The sequence below is a fragment of the Hyperolius riggenbachi genome, chromosome 1, assembly GCF_040937935.1.
Source record: "Hyperolius riggenbachi isolate aHypRig1 chromosome 1, aHypRig1.pri, whole genome shotgun sequence".
Lineage (NCBI taxonomy): Eukaryota > Metazoa > Chordata > Amphibia > Anura > Hyperoliidae > Hyperolius > Hyperolius riggenbachi.
In genome coordinates, this window is record NC_090646.1 from 227,530,542 (window position 1) to 227,544,002 (window position 13,461).

Sequence of the window (13,461 nt, forward strand, 5' to 3'; positions counted from 1 at the left end):
GACACTTACTGGATTTTTTTTTTGTTTGGGTAAAAGTTATAGCGTTTACAAACTATGGTGCAAAAAAGTGAATTTCCCCAGTTTGAAGCATCTCTGACTTTTCTGAGCACCTGTCAGGTTTCATGAGGTGCTAGAATTCCAGGATAGTATAAATACCCCCCAAATGACTCCATACTGGAAAGAAGACATCCCAAAGTATTCACTAAGAGGCATGGTGAGTTCATAGAAGATTTTATTTTTTGTCACAAGTTAACGGAAAATGACACTTTGTGACAAAAAAAAATAAAAAAAAGTTTCCATTTCTGCTACAGACTCACCATGCCCCTCTCTGAATACTTTTGGGTGTCTACTTTCCAAAATGGGGTCATTTGTGGGGTGTGTTTACGGTCCTGGCATTTTGGAGGGTGCTAAATTGTAAGCACCCCTATAAAGCCTAAAGGTGCTCATTGGACTTTGGGCCCCTTAGCGCACCTAGGCTGCAAAAAAGTGTCACATGTGGCATCGCCGTACTCAGGAGAAATAGTATAATGTGTTTTGGGGTGTATTTTTACACAAACCCATGCTGGGTGGGAGAAATATCTCTGTAATGGTGGCCATACATGGTACAATTTTTTTCATCCAATCTTACCATTTCTATGTAGTACAAGGGTAAATTAAGTGAATATATTGAAAGGATAATTTAGGCAGTTACCTTATATTACATAGAAATGGTAGATTGGATGAAAAAATTGTACCATGTATGGCCACCATTAATGAGATTTTTTTGATTTTTTTTTTACACACAATTGTCCATTTAGAGATACCGTATATACTCGCAAGCAAGCCGACCCGCATGTAAGCCGACCCCCCCACTTTTACCCCAAAAAACAGGAAAAAATGATTGACCCTCATGTAAGCCGGGGGTAGGAAACGCTGGCCGCGTGATCCCCCCAGTATGTCCCAGTATAGCTAGTATAGTGCCCAGTATAGGTAGGTAGTGCTCAGTATAGCAAGTAAAATGCCCCAGTATAGCTAGTATAGTGCTCATTATAGCTAGTATAGTGCTCAGTATAGCTAGTATAGTGCTCATTATAGCTAGTGAAGTGCCCCAGTTTAGCTAGTATAGTGCTCAGTATAGGTAGGTAGTGCTCAGTATAGCTAGTAAAATGCCACAGTATAGCTAGTATAGTGCTCAGTATAGCTAGTATAGTGCTCAGTATAGGTAGGTAGTGCTCAGTATAGCTAGTAAAATGCCCCAGTATAGCTAGTATAGTGCTCAGTATAGTGCTCAGTATAGCTAGTATAGTGCTCAGTATAGCTAGTGAAGTGCCCCAGTTTAGCTAGTATAGTGCCCAGTATAGCTAGTATAGTGCCCCATTATAGCTAGTATAGTGCCCCCAGTATAGCTAGTATAGTGCCCCCAGTATAGCTAGTATAGTGCCCCCAGTATAGCTAGTATAGTGCCCCATTATAGCTAGTATAGTGCCCCATATAGCTAGCATAGTGCCCCAGTATGGGTGGGTGGGTGGGTGGGTAGGTGCTGTCCCTCCCCGCTCCCCCTGCGGCCGCCACTGCTGCTATTACCTCAGGCGGCGCCGCTTCCTCTATCCCCGTCCTCCTCCGGTAGTAACTCATTCACAGCAGCGCGCCTCTCGCTGCTGTGATGACGAGGAAACCATAGAGAGCGGCTTCCTGTAGCGCGATGCCGTTACTATGGGAACCGCTCTCTATGGTTTCCTGCGTCATCACAGCAGCGGGGGGCGCGCTGCTGTGAATGAGTTACTACCGGAGGAGGACGGGGATAGAGGAAGCGGCGCCGCCTGAGGTAATAGCAGCAGCGGCGGCCGCAGGGGGAGCGGGGAGGGACAGCACCTACCCACCCACCCACACATGACTCGCAAGCAAGCCGACCCCCCAACTTTTGGCCCACTTTTGGGGGGTCAAAAATTCGGCTTGCTTGCGAGTATATACGGTATTTCTCCCACCCAGCATGGGTATGTGTAAAAATACACCCCAAAACACATTATACTACTTCTGAGTATGGCGATACCACATGTGACACTTTTTGCAGCCTAGGTGTGCTAAGGGGCCCAAAGTCCTATGAGTACCTTTAGGATTTCACAGGTCATTTTGAGGCATTTGATTTCCAGACTACTCCTCACGGTTTAGGGCCCCTAAAATGCCAGGGCAGTATAGGAACCCCACAAATGACCCCATTTTAGAAAGACAACACCCCAAGGTATTCCGTTAGGAGTATGGTGAGTTCATAGAAGATTTTATTTTTTTGTCACACGTTAACGGAAATTGATTTTTATTGTTTTTTTCACAAAGTGTCATTTTCCACTAACTTGTAACAAAAAATAAAAATTTTCTATGAACTCATCATACACCTAACTAATTGGGGTGTCTTTCTAAAATGGGGTCACTTGTGGGGTTCCTAAACTGGCCCTGGCATTTTAGGGGCCCTAAACCGTGAGGAGTAGTCTGGAAACCAAATGCCTCAAAATGACTGTTCGGGGGTATAAGCATCTGCAAATTTTGATGACAGGTGGTATATGAGGGGCCGAATTTTGTGGAACCGGTCATAAGCAGGGTGGCCTCTTAAATGACAGGATGTATTGGCACTGAAGTGCAGGAAGCGCAGGATGTTCTCAAATCGTGACCTGGACATGGCAGCAGAGAACATGGGCATGTGATGTATTGGGTGCGTAGCCCAATAAGACCGCAATACATTATTTTTGACTAGACATGTTAAGGAGAAGGCCCAAAAAAATGTTAAGTTTGAAAACTTGGAGTGATTTCCACCGAAAAGGCTGGGCATGGTAGCTTCTCGGATTGGCTGTTGCGTATTGTGTGGCATAACGGTTGGTCTCAGCCACAATTAAGTCGTAGAGATCCACGGTGCAGAACAGATGAAAAAAGTCTAGGGCCGATCCTAGATTATCTGTCTCCACCTGGACTCTAGACTGGGCGGTGAAACGGGGCAGTACGGGTGCAGCGGAAGCAGGGGATTTCCAATTGGGATGTGCCAGCACCTCTGGGAGATGACAGGTTGTACGGGCCCGTTTTGATGGTGGCTGCGACTCGGGTTTTAATGCACGTGCCAACGAACCAATTTCTACTACCATGCTGGTGCTCGCCACTTCACCAGGGTCTATGGTAGTACTGGTGCTAGGTTCAGGAGATGCTACGGTGCTGGTGCATGGCTCACCAAGAAAACTCGGATCAGCGCTAGCACCACTCTGCTGCCCTTGAGTCTGATCCTGCGCCATCTGCGGTCCAGTGACATGGGGTGTGGTACGCCTGGCTCTAGCCGGGACCTTACCTTAACCTCGTCACTGAGAGCCACTACTGTCCACCAGTTCGTATCCTGACCCGGATGATTCGTCGGAAGAGGCTTCCCAATCGCCCTCATCCCACTGGGCCAGAATCTTGGTGGCCTCTTCAGCGGAATACCCCTTTTTTGCCATGGTGGACTGCTAAATTTAGGGGGTATTCCTCTGAGACTACCCAGGAAAAGAGCACCTACCTAGTAAAAGGGAGTACCTGTGAAGTAGACAGCTGTGGTCACTGAGTTTTGATTAAAAAAAAAAATAAAAAAAAAAAATAAAAACTGATCTTTACAGCGCCACAGCTATTGTACAGTGTTTTTAGCAGTGATCAAAAAAAAAAATTCTGTCACTGCGGTGGGGCGGGCTGAACGCAGGTGCAGGCGAACGATCAGGCCTGATCGGTCAAACACTGCGTTTTTAGTGTATCCTAGTGACCCTAATATAGATCTGACTGCGATCAGTAATGATCATTTACAGATACTATATAGTAGCAATACTGATTAGCGACAGTGATGATGCTAATCAGCAACTAAATAGTGACTGCGGTGTGGTGGGCTGGGTGCTAACTGATGCTAACTACCCAACGATGGGCCCTAGCTAAATAACTGGCCTAACTGTTAACACTAGTGATACTAATAAGTGACAGTTTTCACTGATCACTGTTTTTAGATACCAAGGATAGTGACAGGGGTGTGATTGGGGGGGGGGGGGGGGGTTCTGAGGGTGTGGGCGGGTGATCAGAAGCCCGAAGGGGGCAGATTAGGGCCTGATCTGATGGGTAGGAGTGCTAGGTGGTGACAGGAGGTGATTGATGGCTGTCTCAGGGGGTGATTAGAGGGAGGATAGATGCAATCAATGCACTGGGGAGGTGATCAGAGGGGGTCTGAGAGGTCTCTATGGGTGTGGGCGGGTGTTTGGGTGCCCGCAAGGGGCAGATTAGGGTCTGATCTGATGGGTAGCAGTGACAGGTGGTGACAGGGGGTAATTAATGGGTGATTAGAGGGGAGAACAGATGTAAACCATGCACTTGGGAGGTGATCTGAGGGCGGGTCTGCGGGCAATTTAAGGGTGTGGGCGGGTGATGAGGTGCACACGAGGGGCAGGTTAGGATCTGATGGGTGGCGGTGACAGGTGGTGATTGATGGGTGACTGACAGGTGATCAGTGGGTGAATATCACCGCCACCCATCAGATCCTAAACTGCCCCTCGCGTGCACCTCATCACCCGCCCACATGTACAGGGGGGGGGGGGGGGGGGGGGTTATCAGGAGCTCCCAGGGGGCAGTCTAGGACCTTATCTCAAATATAGCATTGGCAGATAGTGACAGGTGACAAAGGGTGATTGATGGGTGATTAGGTGCAAACAGTGGTCTGAGGGGGTGATCAGGGGGGTTTGAGGGGTGCTGTGGGTGATCAGGGGGCAGGATCAGTGTGCTTATGTGCTTACTACAAGGGCTGCCTCCTCCCCTGATGGTCGCTCGATCACTGGGACCACCAGGGGAGGAGGCCAGTATAATACACTTTGTATACATAAATTGTATTATACACTTTTGAATGCGGCGATCGCAGGGTTAACAACCCGCCGGCAATGCCAATTGGCCAGCGGGATGACGTCGTGGGTGGACTTGTAGTTTTTGAGAAAATCGATTTTAAAAATTCAAAGAAAAAATGGCTTTTAGACTTGTACAGGCAGGTACAGAGGGCAGAGGTGACACAGAGAGGGACAATGGAGGCACAGGGGACAGAGATGGCCCAATGTTCCGACTTAAGAACAGATCCAGGTGAAGAACAAACCTACAGTCCCTATCTCGTTCGTTAACCGGGGACCACCTGTACTGCTTTTTTTTTTTTTTTTTTTTTTTAGCTGGGTCTATTTTTAACATTGACTCTCAAGCAAGCAGAAAATACACTTATCCGGCCATCAGCCAATCCCATTGGTGCCGGATAATAGGGGTTTTACTGCATTTGTATGCTTGGCGCTGTAAATACACGTTTATCTTATCATGTCACCTCAAAAACTCATACAAAAAAACCTAAATTAGGAAGCTGTAGATTTTCCAATTAGCAGTATAGCATCTGTCTGCAACCAATGGTTGTTGTGACATACAGTTAAAAGACAACCGAAGTGATACATATATGGAGGCTGCCATATTTATTTCCTTTTAAGCAATACTAGTTGCCTGGCTGTCACACCGATTCTTTTAGCAATAGCCCCTGAACAAGCATGCAGCACGTCAGGTCTTTGAGATTACTATCAGATCTGACTAGATTAGCTGCATGCTTGTTTCTGGTGTGATTCAGACACTACTGTAGCCAAATAGATCAGCTTAGCTTCCAGGCAACTGGTATTGTTTAAAAGGAAATCAATATGACAGCCTCCATATAGCTCTCACTACAGTAGTCCTTTAATTCCTGGCTATATCTTTGTTTTGTTTATTTCTTCACAAGCTTAGTTCCCATGTTTCACTGCTGTGATTGGACACACGGCAAAGCAAGTATGGATGTAGGCTTACATCTGCCATCACAATACAAACTAGACAGAGCTTTATTTCACTTGTATTATCTAAAATCAGATGCAATTCTAGGCTTATGGCAGGCTGGAAAGTATCCACCTTACAAGCGTGTCATACGGCTGTTGCGGCCAGGTTACCGAAGCTGCCATAAATACTAATTATAACTACAAATTGATTCTGCACATGTTTACCACTCACAAGGGATCCTGCTTGGGGAATTCAGGCTTATGCCACTGAGAATTTACATAACAAAATACAAGGACAAGTGCTTTACTAATACATACTCTGGGTTGCAGTTTAATTTCTTAAGATCTGGGTTCAGATTTGGAGCTGGCGCTGGTAATGACGACAAGGGAAGAACATTTCTATCTTGAATGAGATTCACAGGTCTCAGGCCCTCTGGCTGTGGAGCAGATTGTAGACTTAATCCACTTAAAGATGCTGGTAATTGATTCATTCCACTATATTGCTATAACAGAAAGAAAAACAAAGAAAACTGATATTTAACTTTAAGCAAGAAATGTTAACTGTGTACAAAATGCCATAAAAAACTTCTATGTAAAGAAATCATAAATAAAGCTCGTCAGGAAGTAAGAAAAACTTAAGCACCTTATATCCCATTACAAATTTGAGTTACAAGATTCTTGGCTGCCAATTCCTGAAGTAAACCAGAGGCAGGCACAGTACAGAGCTTAGTAAGTATTGTAGCGGGAGTAGGATGGGATTGCTTTCTCACCTGTGAGCAAATTATGCAACTTCCTTTCAGCCTATACTGTGACTATGACCGTAATACAATCTCTAGGAAAGCATTCCCTATGAAGGGAATGGCAACAGTGGTGCAAAATAGGGGCTTCAGGGGATGAAGCCGTAACTGCACCTCTGCTTCGGAGTGGCTGCCTAGGGTACAGCACTAGTAGCATTACTACTTTGTGTGCTCTGCATAGAGAAAGATAATTATCTTTACCCCACCCTGTGCTCAGGTATCTCTCACAACTGCTGTCACAAGGCACGATTGAGTGAGAATGAAGTCTGCAGTATAAAACTCTGCTGGTATGGTAAGGGTAAGGATCCCAATGTAAAGCTTGTACCGGAGCAAAGGTGCGTACACACGCACTACTACAGAGAACGACGGGTCAGTTGTTCTCCCGACAGTAGTGCGTGTGTACAGTCTGTCTGCAGACTGATAAGGCTGTTTCTGAACGATCCGCTCAGCGGATCGTTCAGAAACAGCCTTATCAGTCTGCCTGACAGACTGTACACACGCTCTGTCGCAGGAACGCCCGCCCAGTGGGAGGGTCTGACGGACCCGTCGTTCCTGAATGTAGAGCGTGTGTACATACCTCAAGGCTCTGTAGCTATGCTACAAAACATAACTCTGTATACAGTACATATAACAGTAGATTATAATGGTGTCACTAACCACAATATTGGCTGACAGAAAAGGCTGTTACACTGAAGAGGACTTATTATAACTCATTTTAGACTACCTAGGAATAGGTTCAAGAAATTTAGCAGTGAGAATTTCCTCCCACTTTAAGTGTGCTTAAAGGGAATCTGAAGTGAAAATAAACTTATGGTATAATAAATTGTATGTGTAGTACAGCAAAAAAAAAAAATATATGAAAAAAACTGATATATGAAAAGGTAACAGTTAATTATAACAATGGTCATAACATTATCAAAAGTATCATAAAAACAATTAAAAACAATATCAAAAATAGTTGAATAAATTCCATAAATAGCTGCCTCAAGTGTGTATACATATATAAATGTTGTATATAATATTCCAAAGTGTTCATATATGAGCTACTATAGGCTACAGAACCTGGGTTCTCAGTATAGATCAATTAGGGGTGAGAGGTGTAAAGGCCTTTATGTCCAGGAAAAAAACAATAGTGTACTTAAAACTACAATCATCTACACAAAATGTATCAAAAATCACAATGAAACACACACATAGTGAGCAAAATAGGTGTCAAGGTGCTGTGTACATAGGCAGTGGCGTAGCTAAGGAGCTGTGGGCCCCGATGCAAGTTTTACATTGGGGCCCCTCATGCACTCTATACATAACAATTGTTATGGTGCACCAAAATCTGCCAGTGGCAACTACAGTGTCAGAGATGCAAGAAGGGGATGGGGAACAGTCTGTTAATGATTACCACTATTCAAAGTATCCATAGAAGTGATTATTATGAGCACAGGACAAATAGAGAGCTAATACTGTAGTTGAGGGAGGGCCCTTTGGGGCCCCTCTGGCCCAAGGGCCCCGATGCGGTCGCAACCTCTGCAACCCCTATTGCTACGCCCCTGTACATAGGCAACGAAGATCCCAGGAACGAGAAAAGTGTGCACAGCGAGAGAGCAATACTGTACCCAGACCAAGGGATCGTGGGGTCAGCCAAGGAGGGATGGATACTGAGATGAGCAGTGGGAGCCCCCAGCGGACAGCTCCACCGGTATCACGATGGTCAAGACGCTTTTTCAAGAGATTCGGGGGGGGGGGAAGCTTCCCCCGCATATAATATATACATATGATATGTTTATTGTCATCCTAATTGTGGAGATATCGTTTTTAGTTGTTTTTATGATACTTTTGATAGTGTTATGACCATTTGTTATAATAAATTGTTAACTTTTCATAGATCAGTGTAGTGCTGCTTCACGGGCTGACATAGCTTGCTTTTGTAACTTCATTGTTCCTAGGCCTTAGCACACATTTTTTTTACCAAGTGTGGTGTATTTCTCTTTTATACAAATAAGAAATAGAACATTAGTATCACAGATATGAGTCTCGTATTGTTTCGAGGAAGAGTTAAGAAATTTCAGTTATCTATGCAAAAGAGCTTCTCTGAGCTCTCTGACTAATTTAGTCAGAGAACAATGCTATTTTCTGAAGCAATTATCTCAACCTGTCTCTCACGGTTTCTTGTTTATTTAAGGTTTTTCTGCCAGGAAGTTCAAAAGTTCATTAGCTCTGCTATTTCATCATTTAAAATACAGAACATAATTTGTAAACTGCAAATATCAGAGAATGATGCAATGTTATAGAAAACCAGCTATACAACTGTAAATAAAATTATGAGACTTTTCGTTGCTACTAATGGTCTATTAATTATTCTTACTTCACATACATTTCAAAATATCAGTTTTTTTTCACTTCAGACTCACTTTTATGAAGCACTAAGGCACAAAAAAAATGTAAAAAGTATGCGTACACATACTTGTAAGGTGTACATTTGTCCCATAGTAATATATATTGTTCATGGTTTCCTATGCAACTGTCACTTATTATTAGTTGGTACTGGAACAGGAGACAGTGAAGGAGTGCCCAGACAGGTAAGAGTGGATCCAGGAATGCCCTTTATCCTCAAGTGTCAAGAGGGTCTGGAGAAGCAGTGTATGATCAACAGTGTCAAACCCGAAAGGCAGATCTAGGAGTATTAATACAGAGAATCTGCCTTTGGATTTAGCAACTAGGTCATTAGCAACCTTAGTAAGAACTGTTTCTGTGGAGTGCTGAGGGCGTTGGCCAGATTGGAAGGGGTCCAACAGGGAGTTGGCAGAAAGACAGTCATACAGCTCTGAGTATAGGTGGCGTTCCAGCAGTTTGGAGGCAAAGGGAAGAACTGAGATTGGACGGTAATTAGAAAAAGCTTGTAGGGTCCAAGGAGGATTTTTTGATTAGTGGTGTTATGATTGGTTGTTGAAATGAAGAAGGAAAATGGCAGTAGAGATGGAGAGGTTAAAAAGTTTTGTTAAAGCAGGAATGAAGGAGGAGGAGAGTTGAGGGATAAGGTAAGAGGGAATAGGGTCCAGAGCACAGGTAGTGATAATACTGACTTATAGTACCCACACACGGTACAATAAAAATGTTCGATTTTTCAGTTTTTTCGACCAAAACGATCGAATCAAATGACAGTTGAAAAGAATCTTTTCTTCGATCAAGAAAAATGAACGATTATCCAGTTTCTTCTATAAAAATCCGATCAGACATGTTGGAATAAATCTTTATATTTGATCTAACGGAATATTCAAACTGAAAAACCTAAAAATTGTACCATGTATGAGCACCTTTACAGTCAGAACTATTAACCTGACAGCTCTGAGCCTCTAACAGGTTTTTGACTCCTCCCTTTCTTCATGGGACAACTTCAAGGAGTCACTATTCTGCCATGTGATTTTGCTTTCATAAATAACAATGGAATTTACAGTGTATTTTACCTTGGGACAAATGTACATCTTAGGTGTACATAATTATTTAAATTTGTTAGTTTTGTCATAGTACACTGCAGTCAAATAAAACACTAATCAATAATGCAGTGTCCTCACATCACTATTTTTACTCTCTCTCTAAAATAACAGCTTTGAACAGCCACCATTTATATCACAAAAATCAATGCTTTTGTGCATAAAGCTCTGTACTATAGTTTCATAAAAAAAAAAAATAGATGGGTCGCCCAAGAATTGTTGAAAAAGAAAAAAAAAGGTGTCCCGACGACGGTAAAAGACAGTGATTATCGTTCATGTAGAGCGATTCCTCCTGGTGTATTGGTTTGGAAGAAGGTTGATGTTAGTCGTTTGTAACGAACGATAAACAATCGATCCATTCAAAGCACTTATGTGTGGCAAATTTCACACTTACAGATCTCGATTCCAGTAACAATTCCAGATAGGCAAACCGTAGTTGTGCTGTCACTAAATTTAAATGTGCGCAGACATCGCTCGCTCCTCGCTAACTGTCTGGGATCGCTTGTTTTCTGACAACCACAGTCTAGCGTGTGTAAAGAGCTTTTAAATGTTTGCAGATATTATCAGAACTTCAAGAGTGCAATTATAGTGAGTTCAGAGAGTCAGTTTACAATTGTAGAAGCAATAGGAGCAGCTTTTAGTCAGGCAGAGAGAGCAGCACATTCTGCAGCCTGTCTTCTATATGTACAGGCAAAGGGTACCCTATTGCTATGTATCTACTGGGGCTGACATGTCTATAGCTTAAAAAAAGGGGGATAAAATAAATGATGCAAGCATATTTATTGTAGGCCTGGGTCTCAGGGCTGGAGCTACCATAGGAAAAAATGGGCAATTGCCCCAGGGCCACAGAGCCTGTGTCCCTCCCCATCTTAACTGTTGCTCCCCAGTGACTCTGCAGAGTCTGTTAAGTTGGGAGGTAATTGGGGGAGGGTCAGCAACCAGCTCAGGGGCCCAGGAGGGAAATTTGGCTGCAACAAAGGGCCTCTAATGGCGCTTTTTGGTCGGGGGTTGTCTGTTAGGGGGCCCCCAGGCCAATTTTGCCTTAGGGCCCAATTGTTACTTGAACCGGCCCTGCTGGGTCTTATTATAAGTCATTTTAAACACACTTAAGTATATTAGCACTTTAATCCTGAACAGTCATATCATGTATGCCTGCCGGAGTAAAAACGACAGCATTTTAAATGGTTAATAAGGGGAACGGAATACACTGAGACAGAATGTATATTGTGTTCTACCTAAGAAGATTCATAGCTGAGCCCAGATTATCCACATAATCCATAACAGTGAAACAAACGATATGCCTTTCAGCAGTAAAATGGCTGACCCAGCCTTAAGTGACCCACTTCACCATGGTGCTTTGTGAAGCACACATTCGTGGGCAGGATGCTTGGAAAGAGAGAAGCAATGGTAGAACTTTGACTTACATTCACCTGGTCTCCAGACAGATAGTAATACTAGGACATGACACTCAAGTAGATTCCTAATTACTTAACAGGAAAAATAGCATTGCCATTTCCTGTAATTTAGTATTCCCCAAATGACTTTATGAAGTCTATAAATTACCTATTTAATAGCTAAAAGGGAACTGAAATCAGCAATATGGAACAGGAATTAGCTCCTGCCACAAAAAAAAAAAAAAAAAAAAAAAAAATGACCTACAGCCTGCAATGCCAGAGATGCTCAGATCTAATGTTGGATATTCTCTATATAAATTTGTGGTAAATCAGGTAAACTATTAAAAACTTCCAGAAAATGATAGGTCACCTGGCCTGCCAATCACACCAGCACACTAGACAGGATCTCAGCAGAATCTTGTCTAGTATGGATTGCACTACAACAGCTGCTAGCGCTGTCCTGCCTGATACAGTGTAAACCTAAGCAACTGCCCAGGGTCAATATGAGAAACAGAGAACGGAGATGCCCTTAATGAAATTGTGAGCAATATTGCTTTGGATTGCTGACTAGAAAAAAAGGTAACCTTCCAACGGGAAAAATACCCTATAAAGCAAAGACAATACAGGCATGGCTTAGGGACAACTCTCCAAATGTTCCTGTGTGGCCCAGCCACCGTGTGAACCCAAATACTTCCAGAGACCTGCCAATACCTGACCACTAACAGTCTCAATACAAAATGCCCCAGCATTAGAAAATCTGCAAAGAATCCTGGTATAAAAATCAAAAACCTGTGTGTGTGAACCCTGTCCTGTCATAGCCAAGAAGACTCCAGGCTTAAACTCTCCAGTGAGCAAAGGGTCGTCTTGCTATACATACCTTAATGCAATATTTCCATTTTTGTGTGTTTTGTTTTTTTCCCTTTTAAACTGTTGCTTGATCAGGAAAAAAATAATTTAGCATGAGGCAGTTGCACACCAAAAATGAATGGGATCTAAAAACGTTCTCAATTAACTGAATGCCAGACGTTGCTATCGCTATTTGTTTTATTAGATACCAGGGGAAAGAAGAAAGTTAGTATGGCTTTACTTTAGCATGGAACTCCGGAGGTCTGGGAACTAGTTAGTTGCTGACTATAGAGGAGAGCCCATGTCTTAGTTTTTGACATGCTCAATTTATGACAGTTTCTAAATGTTAATTTATTTCCAAAGTGTGGCTTACAGAAGGGTACGGTGAGTAATTAGGCCTGTGCACAGGAGTGCTGGACTGTGAGCCATGCGGACTGGCTGAATTCTGATATCCTGGTTGGAGAGCTGGGTATCCATGGCCAAATGGCTTTGCAGGCCTTGATGACTGTGAAACAGCATTGATGGGAGCCATGCTATTTGTTGCTGCAGGTGTCTCTGTAAATGCAAATATAGAGGAAGTGCTAATTAAAAAAAAAAGTAACCATTATTATCTGTCATAAAGGAAAGACATCTAATATGAATGGAAGCAATCACCTGTGTATCCGCCGCCTTCAAGAACATCATAATTTTTCGGTTCAGATGATGCACTGCTGGTGGTAGATGAGCTTTCGTCAATTCCTAAAGACACAAGGGCATATATCTGGGCTATAACCAAGTCCTGTTTAGTGGGAACAGTCCCTACATTGCTGCACTTTTGTTCTATCTTGACTTCTTACAAAGAAAAAATATTTTAACAACATATTTCCTGTTCAGCTGCAAGCAGTGTAGTAATTCCTCCTGTATTGATCATTCACAAAAGTGTTACACAAGCTACAATGCTGACCATGTGTCAGCAACAAAATGCTGCAACATTCCCATTACATTTTGATACAGTGTCTCAGACACTAGAAATTGAAATGAATACATTGTTGCCACCAATTGACGCTGCCTATATTGTGTTTTTAGCTACATATTTTTGGCTGTTAATTTGCAGCTACTATACCATAACAGGACATCCACTAGTGAGGTAGACTTGAAACTGCTATAAACA

At 43.0% G+C, this 13,461-nt stretch overlaps 1 protein-coding gene across 2 annotated transcripts in view; it reads right to left on the reverse strand.

Moving 5' to 3' along the window:
- SEC24B (SEC24 homolog B, COPII coat complex component) overlaps positions 1-13,461 on the reverse strand; it is a 115,829-nt gene that overhangs the window by 71,380 nt on the left and 30,988 nt on the right. For both annotated transcript variants that reach the window (XM_068281523.1, XM_068281531.1), the window contains 3 exons: positions 12,966-13,049; positions 12,685-12,866; positions 6,108-6,292 (listed from right to left, as the gene is read on the reverse strand). In XM_068281523.1, coding sequence (XP_068137624.1) covers positions 6,108-6,292; positions 12,685-12,866; positions 12,966-13,049 — 451 coding nt within the window. The remainder of the gene's footprint in view (positions 1-6,107; positions 6,293-12,684; positions 12,867-12,965; positions 13,050-13,461) is intronic.